Below are 26,827 nucleotides of genomic sequence, written 5' to 3' on the forward strand. Positions count from 1 at the left end.
CTCTCCCCGTGTCTGCGTGGGTTCTCTCCGGGTTCTCCGGCTTCCTCCCACCTCCAAAAGCATGCGCTTCAGGTTAATTGGCCGGTTCCAAAATTGACCATAGGAGTGAGTCTGTGTGTGAATGCTTGTTTGTTTCTGTGTGGCTCCGCGGTACACTGGCGTCGTGCCCGGAGTGTCCCCCGCCTCACGCCCTGAGACTGCCAGGATAGGCACTGGCTTCCCCGCGACCTGCGTTAGCGGATTAAGCGGGTTGGAAAATGAATGAATGAATGTCTTATGTGCTAAAAATGAGCAATGGTTTACCAACCATGTGGTAACTCATTGGGATGTCCATAGTTTTTTGACTCCTGTCTTGAACCTAGAGTGTGGCAGTACTGCTATTGCTGTTTAGGATTTAAGAATTGCAAGTGACCATATATGGGTGAGAGGGTGGAGCTGGTAAGGAAAATCATGTGGTTGCCATGCTGTAACCCTCTGTTAGTGTCCATAGTATTAGGGACTATAATTTAGAAAATGAACATCAGATTGCATTGAGGAAAATGCAAAACAAGTGAAGACAGCTTTGCTGTAGTAAAACATCAAATCAGAAGAATCATAATGGTCTCATAAGCTTTCATACAATTTGGAGAAGTACAACCACCCACTGCTGGTCATTAGAAAGAATACTGGTTCAAGGTAGTTTCTGAACAATCCTTCACTTCACAGCATTTCCAATCACTTGTAACAGAAACACTACTGTCCTTCAAAAAATTTTGAACTTGGTGATTTCCTCTGACTAATATTTTTGTAATTCTACACTTCAGTGACAACAGATCAGTCGTCTGACAGGCACAGCTTGAATATCGCTCGCATTCTTTGAGATAAAGCATAATCTGCTTACTGATGAAGGGTCAGCTTATCCACCATCCTTCTGTTAAGTCGGCTCAATAAAACCTCTAGTTTCATGGGATCTGTCTGGTTACGATTCTCTGTTGATCTAAAGGGACGATACTCTTGACCATGTCTGATTGAGTTCAATCTGTATTGCACAACAGGACAGGGCAGGCTTACTGGAAATTAATAAAAGTACAGGAACTAGCACAATATATGAAAGCTAAACACAAGGAGGGTGGGGATTTCAGAAAAGTTAAACATTCCTAAGGACCTTCTCACAATTTGAGAGGAGTGACTAAGAGTGTTGACCTGAACAATAGGATGAGTCATGTGAAGGGTCGCCTCTGACAGAGAGGACACTCCCTCCAGAGACCACCATGCTCAGGGCTCCCACCATGCAGGAAACAGATGTGCGCACAGCAAAACCTCGAGTAAGTTTAACTCAAACTGTTTCAGGATATTGATTGCCTTAAACCTTCAGTTTTTTGTTGTTGTTTTTTTTACAGCAAAGTCATTTTATTAATTTAAAACAAGTTAAATTAATTTATCCAAATTGAAATTAGATCACCATGGAGCAATCCGCAATTATATCACAGTAATATCCACCATTGTGACATAACTGTAGATATCTCACTATGAAACAATACAATATCACCACCATTTTATTGACCTCTACCTCTATAAAAAAGCTTTAAATGTTTGAATTAATTAATTTAAAAGAGTAAAAGTAATTAGGTTCTCATTATGTTTCACAGTTGCTGAATACATAACAGTAAGGGTGGCAGTAGATCAGTCCACTAAGTCTTGGACTGGTACAAGTCGCCGGTTCAAGACCCGGTGTGAAAAAATATTTGGATTGTGAACTGACAGTGGGAGGTGCCAGTTCAAGTCCTCAGCACTGCCGAGGCGTCCTTGAGCAAGTCACTGTCACCCTAAAAAGCTGCTCATGGTGCTCCTGTACGATAAACAGATATTACCACATCTATTTCTGAGAGACAAGCTTTTACTAAGTAAAACAAACATTTCCACTGCTATTTAAAATGAAGTTAAGCTAGAGTTTAAACTTCACTGCAGGAAGGAAGTCCATCCGCCCTGCTGTATCAACCGTCCTGTGGACATGATGCAACTCGTCTCATGATCAACTTAGCTGTAGCATCTGTTACTGGTTTCCGTTTCATCTGGTTTCAGAGGAACTTTCATACTTCTTCTTTACCACAACTGGGTGGAAGAGCTTCAGCAGAGACAAACTTGCACCAAAAAAAGGCACAGATTTTTATATCTATATATTTTATATCAGCTGAGTGAATGGCCAATGTATGAATAGGTCTAACCCTAACCCTAACCTTAACCCTCTCTGTAATAAAGGTTAAAAGGTGGATGTGGACAGGTTTTAATGGCGCAACTTGCATTATTGCCTCTTCTGATGTAAATGTGTAATGTCACTATCTGAAACTGAACATCTTTACTGCTCCCTCCTCTTTATCTCTACTGGAATTTGAAGTCTTATTAGTGGGACAGATGTTTCTGTTATCAAACCAGGCTTTTGCCCCGGTTCTTTTGCACATGCATTTGTATATTTGTCTGTGAGGTCCCTTGTTTTTTCTAAGCCAATCCTCCAAGGGCCTCCACTTTAAACAGGATATGGCAGTTATCTGAAAACCATGGTGACAGAAAGGTCTTCCTGTAAGTGAGGGCCGGTCTTGGAAAATGATAAGAATTAATCTCTCTTTTGGGACCAGTTGGTGATATATTCTTTTCAGAAGAAGTAAGCACGAGGTAGGGGTATGTAGTCAAGCAAGCAGCACCTTTATTGACTGTAAATTGAATTTTCCCGTCTGCGTGTTTTAAAACAAAATTTAAAAACGCACAAGACACATCAGTGTTCTGCACACTTTAAAGCCATACATAGAATCACACCAGCACAGGAAAGGAGTGAATGGTAAATAATGACATGTAATTGTAGAGTACATAAACACAACCTCCACTTGAGTAACCTATTTCTGAGTAACTGGGAGTTTCACCAGCAGTCCACTCTGCGTTAAAACAGTGTGGCTGTTGATTGAATCTGAGATACTGGTTGCGATGTCTTCTCATTTAAAACATGTTTTCTCTTTCTCACTCGTCCCAATATAGACTTCATGCATACTTTCCACAGTTTTCTCCCTCATGTCTGACTCAGTAACATTTTAGGGCATAAACCCTCACTGCAATTGGAAAGAAACCATAAAATATAACACTGTACTGAAGCGATATTCCACCATTTGTCCGAAATCGCTGTTACTGATTTGGTGAGCTGTATATCTCTGAGTTTGCATGCATGTGTTCTCATTTCCAACAGGGTGTGTGCAAACTGTTTACTGGAATATAATAAGGCTGGATAACTTTTTTGGACTGGAATCTGGGTTAACTCCCACTGTCTGCTTCTGAGATGTGCTCATCAGTTCTTGGGGTAACGTAATGTGTTATGCGTCTCCCTCCTTCCCCTGTGACTCTTCAATTCAATCACTGGTGGATGACTCATCATCCAGTGTCCCTCTGCACAGACACAAAGATGGCCTCACACAATATGGCATAGAAACCTGCACACACACACACACACACACGCACTCGCACACACACACACACACACACACACACACACACACACACACACACACACACACACACACACACACACACACGAACTGTGGTGCTCGTGCCATCAGCACCCCGATGAGATGATCTGTTGTTGTTCTCCAGCTTCATCAATCATCTCAAAAGATCCCTTTCTTTCTTATATTGCCTGATGATGCAATGTCATACTTTGTCCAGTCATTCACTATTTTCTTGTCTGCATTCCTCAATTGCTCTGTTCCTGTTATATTAATGTAACATTTCCCATGTAATACAAATAAAGTGACATGGATATACAGTTATAAAACACAGTTTGGAGTAGCAATCATAAATCTTACTGTTTCAGGCTTGCCTGTCTTTGAAATACTTTCATTAAAATGAAGAAAAACCCACACCCTGTGTTAATGTCTGTTTCAATATCAGGCATGTGAGCATCTGCAGAAAGATCAGGATACAGTTATTTTTTGCAGTTTCTTGGACGTGTCGCTGAGGTTGTTATTATTGGTCAAGCCTCTCAGATTTATTGAGCTTTACAGTACAGAGCCTTTCCACTTAGCCTAATGACTGCCAGCAGGAACGAGAGCAGATGGCCCTGTTACAGTACAGTGTGGGAGAAATATCCAGAGATCCACAGATTTCGATATAAATGTCCACTACTTATAATGTCCGTTATGGGACACAGACACACTATGTCGGTGCATGTCTGTGATTTAAATCTTTGCAGGTCAGTGAAGACTTGATGCAGCTCATGTTGTCATACTTTTATGCTTTTTTCTTATATTTTCCCTGTGGAAATACAGACATTAAAACTTACAATTAAAAACTCGGGTCACATCAGGTTATGTGACTCCTTCAATGACATTCATGCCACTTAATATTGTCAGTTCGGAGTTGGGATGGCCTTGGTAAATCCCTACGGCAGAGACAGACCACATGATATAGAAGCATGCATCCATCCTCTTCGCTCGTCCACCAGTGTGCATTTCTGTGTGTTTGGATATGCTGAATAAACACAATTTACAACACAATTAGCAGGAAGACCTTTTCAATAACACACACACGTCATGACCACAGGAAATCAAGGTCAGTGTGACAATTGTGGGCATGTTCGTGTATCAGCGAGATATAGGAGGTTTTGTATTTACATTAGCCCCCCGTTGCATCGTAATCTCCTTTTTTATCCCTAGGGGAAAGGAGGACCAACTGTGTGCTTGTATTGTTCCAAGTGTCCTCTCTCTGGAAGAGACCTCAGTTTAGAATGACTCATGGAGAGTCACACGTACTGTACCAGATGTTCCCTTGTTTACTTTTTCGGCGTATGTGTGACACAGAGGCACAGTTCTAGATGGTAATCCGTTAAAAGCATCTGAAGAACTGTGCTGGGTTAGTCAAGTATTAATGGAATCATGATTTGGTTATCATGTTGTGTCTGGGGTCATAAACTCCCTACTAGAGAGGATCACCTCCCTTCACCAGGGACAGTTTCAACACAGAATAATAATGTGTTTTAATATTAAAACATGGAAACATTTTCTGGCAGAACCTTGATATAAGTATGAACCCAATCCAAATACTGTATATATGAAGTGTCAAAATAGATATGATTTACACCTCAGAAAAACATGGGATATTAAATACTCCATTAAATATAATGTCTACAAGTAATGGAACACAGTACATGCCATCAGAGTAAATTTTGCAATCTAATGCCTTAATTTTGTACATTTTAAAATGTATAGTTTAAGATGTTTTTGCACAGGGACAGCAAGATTTTTTATAAATGTTTAATCCCCTAGCCTCCAACCTCAAATCCACTCCATATAATGCTATCAGAGGATAAAAACAAAAGACAGAAAGACTGCAGAGGGGCCAGGTTTGGATTATGCTTGCCAAGGTTTTGTTACACACCTTCTTCTATAAATCCACTAAATACACACTTACATTTAACCACACAATGTACACACTAAATCACATTATTAATCAGGCACTCATCTCCATCCTGTTACCCATTTGCAGCTTTCCACCCCTCCCCAGGCTTTTACCCCAAGACTCATTGCCAATGTAATCGCCCACACCCAGTTCACCACCAGTCATGCTGGCAAGGTGAGTCAACACACAGATGCACGCACGCACGCACGCACGCACGCACGCACACACACACACACACACACACACATCAAATGACAGTTTTTTTCAAACAATATTTACCAGAGACATAATTCCCCTAATTAGAGTACATGGAACAATTGTTTCTTATTGGCACACTGACAGTTTGGGGGCACAGCTGTGTGAACCAGATCATTTCTCCACACAAGAAGTAGTTCTTTACTCAAATACTCTGAGAAAAAAAAAAGAAGGTTTGTCTCCATATAAAAATGTAAGCCCATTTTCCATTTTCAAATCAGTGTCCAACAGCTCCAGAGAGGAAGAAGTCAGAAAACACAGAGCAGAGAGGAAAAAGGTTGTGTTGTTTTCCATACTGTACCTGATAACCCTTCATCCTCTGTCTCTCTATCGTCTGACCCGTTGGATGCTGTTTCCTGAAATTCTGATTCCTGAGGGGAGTGTGTGGGCGGGAACACAAAGGGATAATGTCAGTCACCGTGACTGTCAGGTCACCACTGAATAACAAAGACATAAATCCAATGGACATGACTCGGCAAACATCAATGGGTACAATAAAAATATGAGAATAAATATATAATGTTTAATTATAAAAACAAATCATTATTTGGGGGCAATATACAGTTATTTCTAGTCTGTGAAAAATCACAACCTTTACAAACAAATATGTGAATAGACCTAGATAATTAATAATTTTCTATATTTTGTTAAATATTGTTATACTGAAAAATTAGGTAACGTGATAAACAATGTCAAAGTAAAGTTATGTAAACACTGAACAACTAATCAACTGGAATACAGTGCTGAACACTCGTTTATACTCTGAAATGTGTGTATACAAAATGACAATAAATTACTTTCAGGAATGATAATATTCATATATGCAGGAGCACAGTTCAGTTGGCTGACCTGGTGAGATGAGGCCCTCGAGTCACTTCATAACAGTTAGCTAATCTTTTATTTCAGTGCGTGACCTTTCCCTGTCTTCCTATGTGTGTTTGCACATGTGTGTATGTGTGTCTGTTTGTAAATATAAGAGATTGATAATGAAGAATTGATATTTGTTTTTTACAATTGAACATTATTTTATGAATTATATAATCATTGTGAAACACACAAGTGGCTAGTTTCTGCTGCCATAAACTTGTCACTTTATCACACACTAATGTGGGCACGGACACCCCCACACACACACAAATAGGAGATCAATAGGAGTTCTGCTGGATAACAAACATCCTGATGGTTAACTTGGAATAGTCACACTGAGGGGTCACACAGTGGACTTGTACATTACTCAGCTGCCATCTGCTGTTTCTCACTCCTTGTAAATTATCTTACTGGACATATTGTCCAGTTTATTTTACAGTACTGTGCTTCATTAATGGCCAGTGTTTCTACACTCAGTTCCTCAAGCTCTCTCTGACAGAAGGGACATTAATTTGTGCCCTGAGGGCAGGAATCACTGTGGTTTCTGGTTGTGATTTGTGAGGGGATGACTGATAAGGAGGTGGGGCGCTACAAGCGTTCACGGACATGCTCATTCCTGCTCTCAAGCGCTGCAATCAGCCCTTAGTTCAATAAGGACACGACTCAGGGTGTTGCGCAGGATTTCATATTTGCCTTGCTAGAGCAAACATTGTGAAATCTCTTTCCTGTTTCAGAATAGTCAAAGGCATATGGTCAACAACATTTTCATGAAGCCTCCTAACTCAGCTCTAGAATGCACGACTACATACATTCGCTAACCTTATAAACCTGCTGCAGACGGTGGGCGGTGACAGGCCTTTATATTTATTTTTGTTTTATTGGGAGGTGGGTACAGCATAGTTAAAGGGGGCCTTTGGTTTGGCATACATTGTTGAATCATGTTTTCAGATGGTTCAGTGGTTGACTTAGTCAATGAATTTAAAATTCTCATACACAGTTTGTCTGAATGTCACAGTAAACCAGATCTTTAAACAATCAAACACAGCAGATGTTTCAACATCTGCTGTATCCTTTCAGATGAAGTAATCAGCTGTGCAAATACCAGGATTTTGATTAAAACCTCCCTTCCCCCTCTCATTCCTCCATAGCCACCACTATTGATTAGTATTATTGATCACAGCTTGAGGTGACTGTACTGGCTCACAATGGATCCACAATGGAATAAGACAGTCTCATGGAGAAAGACATGAGGGACACTTATTTGGCTAGTTTTTGTCTGAACTAAATAGCAGCAACACTTAAATATCCATGAATAAACACATGCATGCAGAGACAGTGACACACTTTGTTTGGAGAGATCAGAAAACACTGACGATGTTAACAGGAGCTCAGGAAACATTTCACTGTCATCCTATCTGCCGGCACTGAGCTGTCTAACCACAATGTGTGTGTCTGTGTGTGTGTGTGTGTGTGTGTGTGTGTGTGTGTGTGTGTGTGTGTGTGTGTGTGTGTGTGTGTGTGTGTGTGTGTGTGTGTGTGTGTGTGTGCACTGAGTTTCGGGGTTCTACTTCTCATTGATGAGAATATTTTGTTGCAGTCTCAAGCGAAAGTGACACAAGGAGACAAACCAAAGGCACCTTATCTCACCCCGTAGGCCCGTACTCAGGTTATGAAGGATACATTTGGGTTTTACATCCCCTTGTGGTGATATAATGTATTACATCCAGAGACGATTTAGGAAGTCCAAACAGGATTTGACTCAGTCATCAGTAAATGATTTCTGTCTGGATGACGACTGTCACTGGATGTTTTGTGATGTGGTGTAGTAATAAAAAAAAATCATAAGCAGAAAATACAAAGTACTTACAGCAGAATAACCCTACTGATCAGTTTTATAATAATGTATAATTCCATAATATTACTGATGTATCAATACATCAACAGTCCTTAGGATCTAGGCAAGGCAGAACTACTTTTATTTTATTCTTGTAGTCCAGGGTAGTTAAGGTTGAAATAAACATTATACTTTAGATAAGTAGTGGTGTAGAAAGTAAGGATTTAATTCTGAAATCACGTTATTTCAGAATTTAAAAATGAGGTAATGTTGAAACACTTTTTTTAGTGGTTTTATGTGATGATACTTTATAAATTTACTTCACAATTTATTAAGTATCATCACATAAAAACACTCAAAAAAGTCAAAATGTCAGTTTGTATGACTGTATTTTCTATATTGTGGAATAATCATACTCAGTTACTCTCCACGCTCTGAACCCAAACACCTTACCTTGGGCTCTCTGATAATAATAGATGGTCTGGGGATCTGGGGATATTTCATCTCCTGCTCCAGAACACAGTTGAACTCCAGTTCATCATCCTCTGAGGTGTAAGAGGGGCTATGGCTGAGTGGAGGTGATTCAGAATAATGGTCATCATCTGGATCCTGCAGGTAGCTGATCGTGTTTGTATTTGTATCGTATATTTTTCCCATGCTGGTGGAGATGGTGGAGATGCAGCTGATGGTCCTGTGAGGTTGATTATGTTGCTGCTCCTGTAGGCTGGCTGGTGGGGCCTCCGGCTGTGAGGTGACAGGGTATGGTTCCGGAAGCTGGTGGTTACTTATGTGTTTTATTGAGTTTTGTGTGTTTGGCTCCTGATCAGGTGATGGATCAGTATTAACATCAGATGGATTGCCGAAACAGTGGCCCATAGAGGAGCAAGGAAATCCGTGCATGGTGGAGGATTCAGATATTATAAAAATAGCTGTGTGACAAAATGTAATTACACTGACATTAGGTGGATCCAGAGTTTCCTGGTGTGTGGAGGAACATCTGGCAGCCGATCCGGTGTCACTTCTTCTGTATCATACAACCAGCAGCCATTGAAGAATTAATCTGTACACAATTTCCTTTAAATCGACCACGGGTGAGAAAGAGCGGACTGTCTCCGCACTTGAGAAGTGATGTGTGAAAGGAAAACATCTCTTTATCCAGGGAGGACATTCAGTTTGACCAATGCCAGAAATTTCCTCAATGCATGCCTGCCATGTTAGCGTCTTTCCTTTCATAGTAATTGTCCACAGTTTTTCCCAGGCTGAACCCCCAGATGGACCAGGTAGGCCATTTCTTCATCAGTGAGTTGATCTATCAGCCGTCAGAGAATAGATTCTATCCAAGTTGCTTACAAACCGGCTTCAACCACTCTTACAGACAAGGGTCCTGTGTTCGTCTGCCCCTCATCCCTCACTGGCGTGTGTGTGTGTGTGTGTGTGTGTGTGTGTGTGTGTGTGTGTGTGTGTGTGTCTGTGTGTGTGTGTGTGTGTGTGTGTGTGTGTGTGTGTGTGTGTGTGTGTGTGTGTGTGTGTGTGTGTGTGTGTGTGTGTGTGTGTGTGTGTGTGTGTGTGTGTGTGTGTGTGTGTGTGTGTGTGTGTGTGTGTGTGTGTGTGTGAAAGATACAGTGTCTCATTACTAGGCAGTTCCTGGTATGTTGTGATGCAGGGGTTGGGCCATTTGGAGTCCGGTTACTATCTGATTCAGGGTCAGTTACTAATACACTTGCCCTACACTTCACTACCATTAATTAATGAACTAATCTGATCACAGAGCAGTTGTCCAGAATGTAAAGGTTGTTGGAGGGTCACAGATGGTAGAGTATGAGAGTTCAAGTTACAGACAAAAGCTGACAAGTCTATGGAGACACAACTTAAATATTCATAATAAGTGGTCTAACTGGTGAATAATTACTATTCATAAGATAACATCAAGAATATCAACACCATGTTGTGGGTTATTTAAGAAGTGAAGCAGACACCATTCAATGCAGGCTAAAACCCATAAAATGAATCCCTTCTTTTATGTTTACTTGTTTAAACTGCATATTTACATAAGTCTGCCTTATGTACTCTCAAAAAGCAGTGATGTTGATTTGAATTACTTCATTCCTTTGGTTTGGATGAAAATAATTTATTTGGTCATATAATGTATTTTTTCCTCATTTGGCCATCCATCCTGTGTCCTTAGTGATAAATGTGGATCTGCAGACTGTGGCCAGTAATTTACAAGATGATGTCATTTTCTGTGGCATTTCAAACTTGATCACAGGCATTTTGGACGTGACCATTCATACCCATGTACTTACTGTGTTGAAAACCTGGAATGCTCTGCTGAGTCACTTGTCCACATACCACCCTTCTGTGTCATCAAATAATTAACAAGATCTTTTGTCTAAATGCATAATCAGCAGTCCACAGAACCAGACTTTTTCCATCATTGCAAAACATTTATAGAACTTTGAGACAGTCACGTGTGTTTATATGAATTGCTCCTACAAAACAAATATTAACTTGAGTTTTAAAACAAAGTAATAACAAATAGACAAAGCATAAAATGATGTGGCAGGCCAGATTTGGCCCTCTGGCCTTGAGTTTGACACACGTGCTGTAGAGGTTTGAATACAGCTATTCTGAAATTTGATTATATGTGGTGTGACAAAACTAATTGCCCACATACTGTTCCAGCCACACACACCTGTAAGGGCACAGTGGGTGGGTGGGTGGGTGGGGTATTGGTCAGAGAGTTCCAACTGATGTGCCTGATGGCAAATTCTGACTGATTTGAAAGATATTGTAGACATTACAGTTTCAACAGGACGGCACGCTGGCTGTTGCCTCATAGCAACACGGTTCCAGGTCCGAGTCCTGCTCTGTGTGGGGTTTGTATGTTCTCACCAAACATACAAACCCCACACCCCTTTCTGTTCTCCAGCTTCCTCCAAAAACATCAGGTGATGGTAGGTCCCCAATTATCTGTAGGTGTGAATGTGAGTGGTTGTATATAAGTGTAACATTATCCATAGATAATGTTATTATTTATGTGCAGCAGAGTCATCAAGTTGTGTTTGTCCTTGATTTCTCATTATAGTACGGATGACATAGAATGCTATGAACTCAAAGCCTTAGTTCTCTCCATCGATCTCGCCATCCTACTTGTGTTGTGAGAGTTTAAAAGTGCTGACAAATTGAACCAGGGTGTGATAATAAAACATGCATGAGCTCGTTTGTCTCACAACGTAAACAGATGTATAGCTTGAACTCATTATTTAGAGCCTCAGAGGGATCACAGAGTTAAGAATGTATGTAGTAAAAAACACCATGACATTCAATAAGAGTAAAGTACATGCATTTTATTTACATAAAAGGCTGCTGAGTATTAACATGGAGCTTTTTGGCAAGATGAGCTGGATAATATTTTCTTTGTGTGGAGGAGCTCTGAAAGGAATGAGTGTGCAGAAAATGGCCATATCAAAGAAGAACTGTGGATATGTTAAAAACAGAAACACATTTTTAAGGAAATTTAAAGGATTTACTGAGATTTCAAATTCCACCATCATCAGGACCACCATAGCACCAACCAGGGTTTTAAATGTTAGCACATATCCTTACACAATACAGTATATCAAAGGAATTTAAAAAAAACCCTATAATGTATGACTTATAAGTCTTTACATGTGTGCGTGAACCGTCATGAGGTCATGGTTCACCAATGTAGAACAGGGGCGCCCCCTGGTGGTCTACGGACGACAACGCTAATGATTGAGATTTGTGTACGGCATTCATTTAACAAAGACCGTTTTCAAGACTAGAAGAAAACGCAGCTCGGTTTTTAGAAAAGCTGTTCTTTCAGTCAAGTCATCATAAACATGGATATAATTACATTAAAGAAAATTTAAATTTGCCTCTACACTTAATTTTGTAATGTTTCACACATGCAGCATAAATGAAAGCCATCTTATTTATTGTTTTGTCACGATATTACAAATTACTTTTTTTCCCCTGAGTGACGTCACAAGCGCGTCAGTGCCGGTAGCCAAAGGCATATCTTCATAAATGGGTCAAGTTAGTGGAAGAATTGGTTATAGTCATATTTGTCCTTCCAGTTTAAGAGATCAAAACTATTAATTTTGAGATAAATGTCACTCAAAATGTGTGTAACGTGTGTACATAAAAGGAACTATATATGTGTCAGCTGTAGAGAGGAAGCAGCTAACCCAGTGGTGACCGATTATGCCCTCATTTTTGCGTCTAGAGATTTACTTTGAAAAGAAAACACAGGAAGTGACCGTGATTGTCGTGCGCTTGGATGGTGATGAGACAACCCCGAAGCGCACATTCTGAGGATCATCGCAGGTGGTTCGGGTTACAATCTGCCGACCGGAGGGGACAGAAGCAGGTGAACATCTGTGTCCAGTACCAGTCTCAGGTTTTCGGTACAGTTTCCTCTCGTATCGAGATTTTTTTTTTTTGTCCCCCTCGATGATCGACGATGCAACCCTCGGCTTGGTTTGTCGCCTTTATCCTCTGCACGCTTCCAATGACTGACGCTGCCAAGGAACAACAGCAGTGTAGTGAGGTGAGAGATGCTACAGTCAGTCAATAAGAGGTTGTTTATTTGACTACCTCCTTCTTTATTGTGTAATTTTATTGGATTAAAAAAAACAAAACAAAAAACAACCCACTGACATGGGTGCTCTGGTGACTGACTGCTATGTAATCCAGTTAAAGACATAAGAACAAAATTTGATGACACATTCCACATATCAATCTGATGTATGAAATCACGACCTACCATCATCTGGAAAACAGAGATGATATTAAGAAAACAAAAATGCATGTTGATAAAGAAATCACATGTGACCAGAAAACAGGTCTGGTGTGTGTTGAACTTCACCGCTGAGTGCTGTTGTGTTATCAGTTTCCTGCATGTACTGGCCTTTCCTTCCCTCTGGTCTGGCTCAACACCACCTCAGCCCTGCTGGCATCAAACACACAGACACACAGACACACACACACACACACACACACACACACACACACACACACACACACACACACACACACACACACGCAGACAGTTCTAAGATAGAAGAGTAACATTCCTCCAAGTCATTGTTTCAATCTCGGTTTTCACGCTGGCAAAGAGATTACAACACTTAAAGGCTCCAGTGATAATATTTGATGACTACCCTGGGGCTGCTGTGCTTAAACGATTGTGTGGCGTGACAGCATATGACAGCTAATATCTTAGTCTCAATGTTAACCATGAACAGAGGCTGTCATGCTATGTTTTGGTGACCGAGTATTGACAATCTGTTATATATGTGTTCCTAATGCAATCCTATTATTACTCAATGTCTTGTGTTTTGAATGTATGGAACATAACGTTCATTTAATTTAACAATTGTTAGCCATTAACAATGCTTCGATTCTATCACAAGTATTTCCGATCTCTGTCAGGAGATCCACAGACAGACAACGGAGAAAATCATTTCACACGCAGCAGAATGCATGTGTCACAGTGTCAGAATCTGTTTACACTCAAGGAGCAACATTATGTAAACTGTTAGAAATTAGGCCACTCTCTTCTGAAGGCAGACACCAAAGATTGGAGACTCTAGGATGGGGGTCCCAGGCAAGGAAGCCAGCAGAGCCCCCCTTCCCTTGTGAGGAAACATCCAGTCAGCTCAGGCCAAACATGTATGTGGTCAGTTGTGCTTCGTGAAATTAACACCTCACATCTACGTCCGACAGTTCATCAGTAGGTTTGTCCAAACTATTGCTGAAAGAGCCACACTTAGAGGGGATTTTCGGTTTATAATGCGTTGTAGTGTCTTGATGGGTGGTTTGTAGTGGTCATTGTAAAATGTGCCACTATGGATGAATATTTAAGGCCACAAACATTTGTGGTTGGCCTCTACTGATGGCGTGCCTTCGTAGACAGGATGGTACAGATGCAAGAATATATACTACTGTTTGACTGTTTTCACTGCAGACTACAGATTAAATCTAAAACAAAGGTAAACTGTAAGGGTTTCTGCTTTTTCCCCCCCAGCAGTTTACACCTGCCATTGTCCCTTTTATCGCTGTGGAGATGGTATTTTGTGTATCCAGGCTGGAAGAATGACTGCAGTTTGAGAGATAACACACTGATGTCTGTGTTTTGTGACTCTCAGTAGTTGCAAATGGATGTTAATTTCAAACGTGTTTGCTTATGTCGTAGTGTCATCCACCGAGTGTTGTCTCCACTGACTTGAGTGTGAGGCCTCTTGGTGTGTGATGTTTACTGACCCTGGCCAGCGTGTGTTTCATGTGTTTGTCACTGGCAGATGGACTACTACTTTGAATACACAGAGTGTGACAGCACAGGATCCCGGTGGAGAGTGGCCATCCCACACATGACGGGGTCCTGCACTGGACTACCAGAGCCAGTGCGTGGCACAGAGTGCAGTAAGTATGCGCATCATTGTGTTTTGGACTCAAAGTTGTTGTGTGCATCTCCCCTCGCTATCAGCAGCTTGGAATTTCCATTATTCTAATGGGGCTGACCCTGTTTGGTCACCCTCCCACCAACCACACTGTAAAGCCACAGGCCAATAATCCTGGAACCACAGCGTCACGTAATTATCTTGTGGTGGTTTATTTCACAAGCCACAGCATTAATGGGCCGTACTTTCACTCCTAGAATTTGTATGTGTCTTAACAGGAGGTGGGTTTTCATACCAACATCTGGAACAATTATGAACTTATACAGAGTTTTGTTTAACTGAGTCATAGGCAGCTTTAAACTCTGTCGGAGATATTTAAAGAACTTATGTCTCATCCGGATGGAGTATAGAAGACACTTAAATTGTACAAATCACATTTTTCATCAAGTGATCTCCAAATTTGTCTCTAGAAACGGGTTTGATTTTGAATTATGTGCATTAGATGATTTTACAGCCTCAAAAGTCACTCACTGCATGTGATGCATAAGAATGGGTCGTGTGTTTGAATGTGGGTGTTTTAACAGTAAATACAAACGTGCATACTATTGTCATTTTTATAATTGATTGTATGATGGTGCAATACCTCAGAAAAGAATGTTATCTGTGGTGTGCATCCTCATGTTACATACCTCAGCAGAGATAAAACTCTTTTGTTATTTTGACATTTTTCTGTTTCCTCCTTCCTGATTTGGCTAAAGCAAACAAATCACTGAAATGACACCAGATATTTTTTTCTTCATAGCAACCCTTCCTCCCGCCTGTAGCCAGTTGGGACAGGTTCCAGCATAACCTGTGACACATATTTCAGATAAGAGTCTGAATACGAGACACTGACTCTCACATTGGATATGATGGTGCTGTTACTTCATAGTTAATATTAATTACCATATTTCGCTATGGAAATGAACAAAACACTTCCTGTTGTGTACATTAACATTTTGCCTTCATTTTTACCTTTGCTCTCCACAAATATGCACGTCAAGACACATTTTTGCATTGGTTGCTGAAGCATCAAATTTGACCCCATCAGGTGTAAGGAAAAGCTGATGCTGTCAAACCGCTGGCAGGTGCAGAAGTCAAGATGGCTCAGTGGAACAGAAAAAGCACAGAGACAGACACAGTGTGTAACAGGATGTACGGATTAAGTTCCTTCATCACTGGGGATATATTTTATATGATGTAACCATGATTTTCATGCCCATTTTGTTTCAGTCTCTTCAATTTTACATTGAAGCAGCGTGGAAAGAAGCTTGGGAGCTCACATATTCTGGTTCTCATCCCTGTATGCCTTCTTGTTCTGTGTCTTCCAGCCTTCTCGTGTAAGGCTGGGGAGTTTCTGGAGATGTCGGCTCAGGAGTGTACCCAGTGCGCAGCGGGAAGCTACTCCCTCGGTAGCGGCATCCGCTTCGACCAGTGGGATTCCATGCCTGCTGGATTCAGTAGCCTAGCAACCTTGCTGGAGAACAGCCCCCATGGAGACGACAGGCTCACCTGCAACAGGTTTGCGGGGAAGGATGGGAGACAAACTGAAAACACAGCAGTGGAAGTGCAATGTTTAATTTTGTGTCTTTACCCTTGCAGTTCTTCATGGGTGCCTCAAGGAAACTATTTGGAGTCCAACCGAGATGAATGCACAGTCTCGCTCATCTATGCTGTCCATCTGAAGAAGAAAGGCTCTGTCAGTTTTGAGTATCAGTATCCAGACAACAACCGGCTTTTTGAGTTTTTTGTAAGTAACAAACTATTAGCAATAAAAACCTTTTACTTTTTTACCTCAGTTTATTGATTTATCTCAGTGGATTCTGACCACAAAGAGCACTTCATACTTTCCTATTAAAGCTGAAGGCTTTATTCATAATCGCCTTAAAAGACACAGCCACAATGCTAATGCTAATAGAAAGAATCAATCTGTAAACCAGACTGATTCTTCATGAGAACAGAAGCTGTTTTGTTGTGTTGCCTGTTGTGAGATTTTTTCCACTCTATTTGTCTACAAGTGCTCCATGAAAGACCCCTGTCCTGTATTTATAATGCTATAATTGTGTTATGTTGTGTTGTTTTGTCCCTGTCTACTTCTGACCTTGTTCTATAAACTGTTCTATAAACTCCCCTGCAGTTCTTCTCCACCCATTGCTGTTTAGTAGTTCCTCCATCTATTTAATTATGACTGCTGCACTGCAGCCACACAACGGTCAGTGACCCCAGAAAGCAGCACTTTGGGGTTTCCTGTATTGTATACATGTTTGAGGAAAGCGGAAAATAACTTAATGTGTTAATCCTTGCTTGATCTATCATAGTCATATATTATAGGAAATTGATTTATGATTATTGATTCTTGCAGGGTTCACTAAAGCAATAAGAGATATAGATTAAATGTGTATATAATATAAATATATACTTATGTGTTTGTGCGTGATTTACACGAGAGGATTAGGGCCACTGGAAAAAAACCAAGTCTATATTGTAATTGCCAATCAGTACTGAAGGTGAAGTGTGTAGCTGTTGGACATGAAGGATTTCTGTCCGTTTCAGATCCAGAATGACCAATGTCAAGAGATGGATCAGTCGTCTGATACGAAATGGCTCAAGCTCACTAATCATGGTGAATGGGCCACCCACACGGTGAGTGTTTCTTGCTGGAAGATGAACAGTGACCACAGAGAACAGAGCTTTGTGAGCAGTGTGGATCTACAGTAGTATATAAGCAAAAGCCTGTTGGCACACCGAGTGTGGCTGGCATCGCTCAAAGTGAGAACCATTCGGATGTTGGGGAGGAGCGTTAATGTATTATTTGGTACCTCTTAATTTAGCCTTGAGTTGCCTGCTTCTGACACATCAAGAAATGATTCTGGAGAAAACTGGTCAGTTGTTTTGTTTCATACTCAGTTTATCAAATAGCCACCAACTTAAACTGGTAACTGAGACTTATCAGTCAGTCTCAAAAACAAGAAAATTATATAGTACAGGCAGTATTTTTGTTGAATCTGTTCATTGTTATTCATATTTTGTTTGAGTAAAACAATTTGTGGCTTTTTTTGCTTATAGGCAAGTGTAATGAAATATATTTTTTCCATTTTAAGATTGAACTCGTCCACATTCAGTTATTCTGTCTGTGTAAGCAGCAGCTTTTAGCTGCATAATTTATGTGCATCATACACAATCAAATTACATTTGATCATTAAGTTTCATCACATCACATGGTGCATCTTGAATTGATAAATGAAAGTACAGCTTGTTAATTTGGTCAGTCAGTGCTCGGCCTGTCTCCGTGAAAGTATGAAATGATTGCGTAATATGGACTACTCTTAGGTTTTAGTTGCAGTATGTCAATTTGTCTTTTCCCATAAAATGAAACAAGCACGTACTAAGAGTACCAGATGTCAATATTTGAAGCTACTTAAAATAAATACATAAATAATAAACCGAGAATCCTTTCTTCTGATCATTGCACTCAACTAACTCATGAAATGAAACCATGTGCGTTTTAGGTGAGCCTGAAATCTGGCACTAATATCCTGTACTGGAGGACGGGTGGAGTCCTAATGGGGACCAAAGTGGTGAAGCCTGTTTTGCTAAAAAATATTCAAATTGAAGGTCAGTACTGACTAACACTTTGTATTACTCACTGCAATATTCAAAATATTTAATTTTCTTTTCATTCTCTGTCATTTCATTCTGACAGGAGTCGCCTACACATCGGAGTGTTTCCCATGCAAACCTGGGACGTTCAGCCACGCCCCAGGCTCCTCCATGTGTAACCTCTGTCCTCGGGACACCTTCTCCGGCCATGGTGCCAGCTCCTGCACCCCCTGTAACGCCACCTCTCAGTATGCAGGTACAGGAACACAGTCACAGAAAAAATGCTGCACATGTTTAGAATTTAAAATCTGTACTTTGTTGAATTTGCCAAACAATATAAATGTAAATGCTGCTCTGTGTTCCATGCTGTGTAATAGTTATCAGTGCTGAAGTCAAATGAGAGAAAGACAGATGTTCTTGTTTCCAGCCAGTTTGTAGACATTTGTTAGTTTAGTGTTGTGTATTTGTGTGATCGTAGGTAAAGTAACGAACATACAGGTACTCTTGTATTTTCCTTAAAACTCCTGAAATACTTGCTACTTATTTTACTGGTTATTTCTGAGCATAGTATGCTCCTTTGTGTGTTTTAGGATATTTCTCAACAGAAATATCATGCATTTTATATTTCCATATAAAATGCAATTAATGTATTCGACCATGTTTAGAAGTCAAGGCCAGCTGTTTCAAATCAATACAAGGTAGTAAATGATCTAGATAAATCATAACAGAAATGTTAAGCAACTAGTCAAATTAAATTATTCTATGCCATTTACAATTAATGCTTTGAATGCATGTTCTGTTTAGTGAAGTCAGAGACCTGACAGTGGGAAGGCTGGAATATTCAGAATATTTAATATTTAATGCAGAACACCTCTTTATGCATATTTCATAACCCCTTGCTTGTTTTCCGCTAAAACGGCCTTTAAGATCACACTCATATGTGTATTTCCCATCTGAAAAACTTTTATTCTCATATCTCACTGCTCACTGCATTGGGTGTAAGGGATTTTCAACATCGAGACATTGAAATGAGAAAATACTCAGCTCAAATCTTTATACCTTTCAAACTTTTAAATATTACAAATATACTGCAAAAATCTGTCCCATTAAAATGGTTCAGAAATAATTTCTAGTTTGATCTCAAAAACTTGTGTTCTCACAGTAACTCATTATTGCATATTTAAACCAGACGTTAAGTTAAATACAGTAATGATCCTTCACATCCTATAGCATTTGTGGTGTTCTTTAACCTCTACAGTATAATGATAAAAAAAGGATAGACATAGTAAATGATAGTAAAGACAGAATGCAATGACTTGTAATTAATTTTCTTGAATGCAGTATAAGGACAACATTTCTGTAAATAAAAAAAAAGAAAAGAAATGGATTCTGGCACTGCTTTTTTACATTTAAGTTGTCTTTGGCTAGTTTTACTTTTATTCAACTTGAGAACTTTTTGTTTCGTAGCTGAGGGATCTGGTGTGTGTAAGGACAGACCTCTATGCTCCAAGAAGGACTATGTCCAGATCCACACAGCTTGTGACCACGAGGGCATGGTAAGAATAAAGAGGCCACTTGGAGAAGACCCATTTTCTGCATTTCTGTTCCAGTCCTTCACCATCTGTTTCTTTCACTTTCAGACGCAGGTCATGTATAAGTGGATCGAACCCAAGATCTGCCTGGAGGGAGTGGCTGGAGCTGAGCAATTGCCTCCAAGTGAAGAGAGAGAGCCATGCCCTCCTTGTAACCCTGGTTTCTATAACAATGACACACCCACCTGCTCCCCGTGCCCATCTGGGACCTTTTCCACCGGGTTGAGACGTACTGAGTTTTCTTGATTTGTACTGAAAAACCCGGTCTGTTGATCTTATGAATGTTTTCTTTCTGTCTGTTTTTCTCATTCATTTTAATCGGACTCTTTTCACAGCATGCAAGCAGTGTCCGGCAGGCACAGAGCCCATATTGGGTTATGAGTATAAATGGTGGAATATTCTTCCTTCAACCATGAAGACTTCTTGTTTCAATGTGGGGAACTCAAAATGTGACGGCATGAATGGTGGGTGCTTTTGTCTGTTTGGCCAGTAGATCTTAGTCTTTCCCTTCCTGCATATCTCTCAGGGAGATATGCAGGGTTCTCAGATAAACATTTGCTTGCTTAGTTATGAAGGACAGTTATATTATCATTCACAATTTTTACATTAATAATAGTGAGCTGAAGCCAAGAGACATGAGCTTAGCAAATACAAATATGACACTTGAAAGAGGAACTGACTCTGTCCCACGTTAATGTCCTCAGACCTTAAGCAGTTTTATTTCCCAGATCACCTTCTAACTGTAAACGCTACTGCTCCCATCATGCACCTGTAAGTGGGTTCAAGATGTGTGCATATATATCTTTGGGGAGTGATAAGCTCAAAGCCTATATGCCAAAATCAAATAACTGTTTTAGTAAACATTTCAAAATTATGAACTTTTATTTGTCATTTACTTTTTGGACTGTAGATGGAATTGATCACATGTAATAGATTAACCCAAACAATAGTAAATATATTTCACCACAACAGACAGCTGTTTTGTTTAATGTAAATTGAACTGGCACTAACAGCTGAATGTATACTTCTCCTATTAATACAGTAATGTTGACTTGTCCTCTTAGGCTGGGAGGTGGCAGGTGATTACATCCAGAGTGGAGCAGGAGGCTCAGATAACGACTACCTCATCCTCAACATCCATGTTCCTGGCTTCAAGTAAGTACTGTTAACTTATATCTGTCTGTCTCATGACTCCTTCCACTCCTCCATGTTTGTTTTTTTCCCATCAGGCTTCCTACCTCTTTGTCCAGTCAGTCCGGGACAGAGTTTGGTCGCATCACATTTGAGTTTGAAACTTCGTGCTCGGCTGACTGTGAGCTTTATTTTATGATGGTGAGAAAAGCGCTGACAAGTGCTACGCATGCTTTGTTGTACAGGTGAGATGAATTAAGTCTTTTTTTTTTTGTAGGATGTTAACAGGAAAAGTACCACGGTGGTGGAGTCATGGGAGAGAACCAAATCAAGACAAACCTACACGCACATCATGACGAAGAATGCCTCAGTTTCCTATACATGGGCTTTCCAGAGGACTAACCAGCCTTCAGATGTAAGTAGGAGTCCGCTACCTTCACATGGAACATTCTGGATCACCATCATTATGCTATCGGTCCCAAAATAAGAACACTGACTGGCTTAGACCTCATCAATTGGGCACGCTCAAACAGCTGAATCAGTATTACGTTTTTATAAAGGCAATCTGCTGACGGCATTTCAGCTCTTCTGTGCTGGTTATTAGAGAGCACTTCTGAGTTGATTTAGTGTTTTGTCCCATCTGTCTCTCAGGTACGCAGGAGCGTCAACGATGTGGCACGAATCTACTCCATCTCAGTGACTAATGCCGTTGATGGTTTGTCCTCTGGGTGCCGTCCTTGTGCCCTCAGCGCTCAGCCCTCCGGCTCTGCCTGCGTGCCCTGCCCCGCTGGACATTACATAGACACACACACCAGCAAATGCACCGAGTGTCCACGCAACACGTACCTCGTACCTCACGCCGCACAGGGTGCAGAGGCTTGTAATCCCTGTGGACCAGCCAGCAAGAGTGACAGGGTTTGTTGGTGTTGGAAGTGTTCAAGCTCTTCCCTTCATTTACTAGTGTGAAACCTGAAACAACCTGCATTTTTGTTGTCTTTGCAGGATCACAGGTTGTGCTACAGTGACTGTCACTTCACTCACACAGAGGGGAATGTCACACTGACTTTTGACTTCAGTCCCCTTGGTTTTGTTGGATCCCTGATGAAGGGTCCAAGCTTTACTTCAAAAGGAACCAAATACTTCCACCAAGTCAACATCAGCCTGTGTGGAGGACAGGTATGAAAGCACAAATCCTCAAGCTTCTCTGTATGATCGCAGAGCGTTTTCCAATAGCTCGTCTTCTTTATTGAAGGGACAGCTGGCCGTCTGCACAGACAATGTAACGGACCTATCCATCAGTGACTCCCAGAGAGAGAAAGGTGAAGGAGGCAACACTGTCAAGACCTTCATCTGTCAGTCTACAATCATCCCAGCGGGTGGACGAGGCTTCCCCACAGCCCTGTCCTCACAGTCCATTAACCTGGCTAACACCTTCCTCGGTTGGTGAATATATAATAATGCAGTGGCGTGTAGCTGCCTAATGTGTTATTTTTTCCTCATGAATATACATACATTATCATTAAAAGGTACAGTTTCCATTATTTGTGTTACAGAAGAGAGAAAATCAGAGACACATTAAGTTGGCCTTTTGTTCGTGTGTTTAACAGGAGTGACAGTTGAGAACACACTCGATGGAATTGAGGCTAAGCCTGAGCAGTTCCCCCAGACCTCCAGAAAAGTCCCCGATGTCAACTTCTACTACAGGTGCCTCCTAGTATTTCAATTATTTCACATCAAAAAGGGCAGCACTCCACAGAACTATCTCACTTTCTGTGTCGTCTGTTCGTAAGGTCGTTGGAGCCGACCTCATCTTGTGAGTCCGGTAGGAGTGCAGTGGTCAAGCTTCGTTGTGATCCAGCGAGGAGCACGAAAGGAGATCTCTCAGTTCCCAGGTAAAGCAAATGTTTTTCTGATTGCTTGAATAGTATCTACTTTTTAAAAAAATCGGTACCGTAACGTGTTGTGTAAATGACATTCTGTGTTTGTTTCTGTCACAGTCAGTGTCCTGAAGGAACATGTGACGGCTGCACCTTCCATTTCTTATGGGAGAGCTCAGGAGCTTGTCCCACATGCACAGAGAGGGACTACCATCAGATAGAAGGAGTCTGCAAGGGGGGACATCAGGTGAGTGTGGACGGAAATATTAAATGATGGGCTATGGATGCAAGCACTTTTACACTCCCTGCTTCACTTGATTGCATTGGCATAAAGCTAACACAATGAATTCTACCTGTGTGTGTGTTTGTGTGTGTGGTTGTTGCCAGAATCTGCTGTATGTGTGGACTGAACCAAAGCTGTGTGTAGGAGGCGTGACCTTGCCTGAAAAGAAAACGTTGCCGTGTGAGGGGATGGAGTTCTGGGTCCGGCTCGGCGCAGGATTAGGATCTTTCACTGCAGTACTTCTCGTCTCCCTCACCTGCTACTTCTGGAAGAAGAACAAAAGGTCCCTGATTTTTCTCCTTTGTTCTTTACCCTTCCCTTTACTTTCTCCTTTGTCTTTATTGTAATGCTTCTTAACTTCATCTCTCCCCATCTCTCTTCTTCTTTCCTCTCTCTATCTTTTTTCCTTCGTATTCTACTTTTCTTCCTTCCCAACAGCCATTCTTCCTCTTCATTTGCCCTTTATTTTCTGCCTTCCTCCCTGCTTTTTATCATCTTTTTTTTTCTAATTTACAATACTTTCCCCCCCCTTCGGGCGTTTTTTCTCTTCCTTTTGTCTGATCCCATCTCTGATGTCCTATTTTTATTTTTTTTGGTCACATCATAGTTTTTGTTAATATTCATATGTACTGTTGCATTCTTTCTCTTTTGGTCCTTCGGTATTGATTCTCACACTTGTCTTATTGCTAGGTTGGAGTACAAGTACTCTCGTCTGGTGATGTCTGCCAATAAAGAGTGTGAGATGCCAGGAGCTGACAGCTGCGCTGTGATGGAGGGAGAGAATGAGGGAGACATGGAGGATGAAGTTGTGTACACAAAACCTTCTCTACTTGGCAAACTCAAAGCCATAGCATCTAAGGTGAGAGTAGTGACACAGTTCTACTTTTGGAGTAGAAAATCTCACAGTGGTAACATTCAGTTGTGAGATGAGTGTTTGTTTTTGATTTCAGGGAAACCGTGAGAGTTTCGAACATGTGCAGCTGAACTCGCCACACTCAAAAGCCTTGGTGTGGAGCTAGGAAGGTGGGGAGAGTGAAGGGGACAGATTGGCCCCTTGGAGGACTTTCCACAGAACCCCTTTAACCAGCTACCTGCTTCAATGAGGAATATCTGAACTACCAACTGTGTGTACATGTAAACATATACATGCACACATCATGCTATTAGAGAAGTACCACAAACAATGGTGGCCTTAAAACCTGATGAGACAGAGACATCCAGCTGGAAGCATTGTACTGTGCAGGTGTGTGTGATGAGACACTTTCATGGTCTGTAATGTGATTCATGCTGATGCCCCAAGAGGCTATCAGAAGAGCTCAGGGTAAGACAAAGACCTATTTAGTGTTCAGGTTTATCAATGTTAATTTCAGTCTATGTTGTGTCTCACAATCCTTTAGACAGCCATGGTCTAATTTGCTAGCAGGATCACCATGGCGAGTGTCTGTCCATCTCTCATAGACGTTTACACAGACTGGTGAATTCTGGCCTCGTGAAGCCTTTGCCTTCCCATGTTTTTGCTCTGTCTGTTGGTTGAAATCATAAAGAGATGTTCGTGTGTGGAACTGAAAGCGAAGGATTCAGATGAGAAGAGGTTGTGGTGTTGAACACCCGTACAAGTCAAATAAATTATGCTGTATTTATGTAGAAATGGTCCTGCTTTTATTGATTTTTGTCTTTGATTCTTTTTTGAAATCCACTGATGGGGTTGGGGATGATTGAGGCAAAAGGGAATTAAATATCAAGTATAATAATGTGATTACATTTTTTTGAATAATCTAACAACTCCCGATAAAGCAGGTGAGTACACTCCCATCTTCGTTTGCCTCTTTGCAATGATTAAGCTTTAAATAAAACTGAATGATATTCCTCAGAGCTCATGACTTTTCATTGGGTCGATCAAAAATGATTTAACACCTGATGTAATGTTTGCGATTTATAACTGGGAGTTGAAGGTTCCAGTTGTGAGGATGGAATGAACACTGGGGGAATTTTATTTTCCATGTTGACATTTATGTGTCCAAAGATTTGTGTTTTGTGTGACCGTGTTTCTAAACCCTCTGTCACTTTGCTGACACAGTCACTTTATCAACATGTAGAGCGTAGGCCTTCTATTATAGAACGGCTGTGATATATGATATCCTACAAGCTTGTGCAGAAGCAGTTCAATCGGATTTTGACATGATGAATTGCTTTTGAAATGATTATAACACAAGTCACATCACCAGCTCTGACTCAGGGTTGGCTTATTGGAGCAAGTTTTTCCTCACAATAAATGAGGTGATGGCTAACAACAGATTTTTAATCTGCTGGTATGTGTATGACGATGCCTCAGTTTGAGTTATTAACAGAAGAAGGAAAAAAAAAAATCTGTCAGTCTCTTTCAACACCTCCAGGGTGTGTTATGTGTGACATAACCAGAAAATGAAGAAAAACAGTCTGAAAATAATGACGATAATTTGATTCGACACAAGAATCAGTGAAAAACCTCAATTTAACCAGTTTCTAGTTTTGTCACACTATTGCTTCAGCTTTATAAATAAAAGATCTGAATGTCTTTTCCCCTCTACTAACCAGTGAACAGTATAATGGAGAGGGGAAAATTCCTGGATAGTTGTCAAGATGTCTTATGTAATGACCTGGGTCTATCACTAGAGGGCAATCATCGTCAGGATATGAATAGATATGAATTTCGTCTAAAATAGGACCTGTAGGCAGAAGGGCACAACTAGAGATTTGAGACAGGAGAAGACATTTAAAACCCGAAATAGCTGCAACGTTTCCTGAACTGAATCGACAACCTGACATGCGTTTCCTTTTTCAACAAAAATAAACCCTTAACGCATTGCGTCAGGCATATTTTTTTTATCACTACTGAAATATTCTGGCATAGATGTACTTTTTTCTTTCCCCATGTTAAATTCCACTTTTTTTATTTTTTTTTTACATTTCCTCATCTTTTTTCCATTTTCCCACTCAGTCCTGTTTTGGTGGTTAAATGAACTTACACACTGGAGTACATTGTCCTAAAGCAGGGGGCACTCCAGTAGATGCTTTAATTGGAGTGCCATCACTTCAGGAACAGATTAGACAGGAGTGTTGAGAGACATCTTTCACCATTTGCCAACACACACTATGAATAGAGCTAATGTATGTGTGAAAGAACCAAGGGGCTGTTAATGTTCATGAAGAGACAAATCAAACTTTGCTTGGATTCAACATCTAGATTTTAACTGAGAGTTACTTGTTTATTTCTGGCTGGATGGATGAGACACAGAGGGACGAGCAGACTACTGTTTGCTTTTTGTTATTTATTATGATGTCATCACAGCCTTGTTATTGCCTGTATCACAAACATGGCACTATTGCTTTTTGCAGCTGACCAGTTCCAGAGTTCAGCTTGACCTCAGCTTCATTTTGCTGCAGAAATCCAGTCTCATTTCAAAGCCTAGACACCAAGGAGAGTTTGTTGTATAGTGGGGGCTACAGCATAGAGACCTTTGTAGTACACA

The 26,827-nt window shown here is 40.7% G+C and overlaps 1 protein-coding gene across 5 annotated transcripts; it reads left to right on the forward strand.

Moving 5' to 3' along the window:
- The first annotated feature begins 1,164 nt into the window (after positions 1-1,164).
- elapor2a (endosome-lysosome associated apoptosis and autophagy regulator family member 2a) lies at positions 1,165-25,204 on the forward strand. Of its 5 annotated transcripts, XM_068314089.1 has the most exons (24): positions 1,177-1,304; positions 3,212-3,322; positions 5,503-5,589; positions 14,698-14,818; positions 16,167-16,356; positions 16,438-16,585; positions 17,389-17,478; positions 18,345-18,450; positions 18,539-18,691; positions 19,903-19,991; positions 20,076-20,256; positions 20,363-20,491; positions 21,092-21,182; positions 21,257-21,359; positions 21,436-21,573; positions 21,810-22,073; positions 22,161-22,334; positions 22,411-22,597; positions 22,766-22,862; positions 22,949-23,050; positions 23,156-23,282; positions 23,423-23,601; positions 24,009-24,177; positions 24,269-25,204. In XM_068314089.1, the coding sequence occupies exons 2-24, from the start codon at positions 3,302-3,304 to the stop codon at positions 24,335-24,337; spliced, it is 3,015 nt and encodes a 1,004-aa protein (XP_068170190.1). In that variant the 5' UTR covers positions 1,177-1,304; positions 3,212-3,301; the 3' UTR covers positions 24,338-25,204. The 5 variants fall into 5 exon arrangements, with proteins under 5 accessions (XP_068170192.1, XP_068170188.1, XP_068170190.1 ...); XM_068314087.1 differs by lacking the exon at positions 3,212-3,322 and having other exon boundaries at positions 1,169-1,304; XM_068314088.1 differs by lacking the exon at positions 3,212-3,322 and having other exon boundaries at positions 1,236-1,304; positions 5,521-5,589.
- The last annotated feature ends 1,623 nt before the right edge of the window (positions 25,205-26,827 follow it).

This window comes from Antennarius striatus, chromosome 4 (genome assembly GCF_040054535.1).
Source record: "Antennarius striatus isolate MH-2024 chromosome 4, ASM4005453v1, whole genome shotgun sequence".
NCBI lineage: Eukaryota > Metazoa > Chordata > Actinopteri > Lophiiformes > Antennariidae > Antennarius > Antennarius striatus.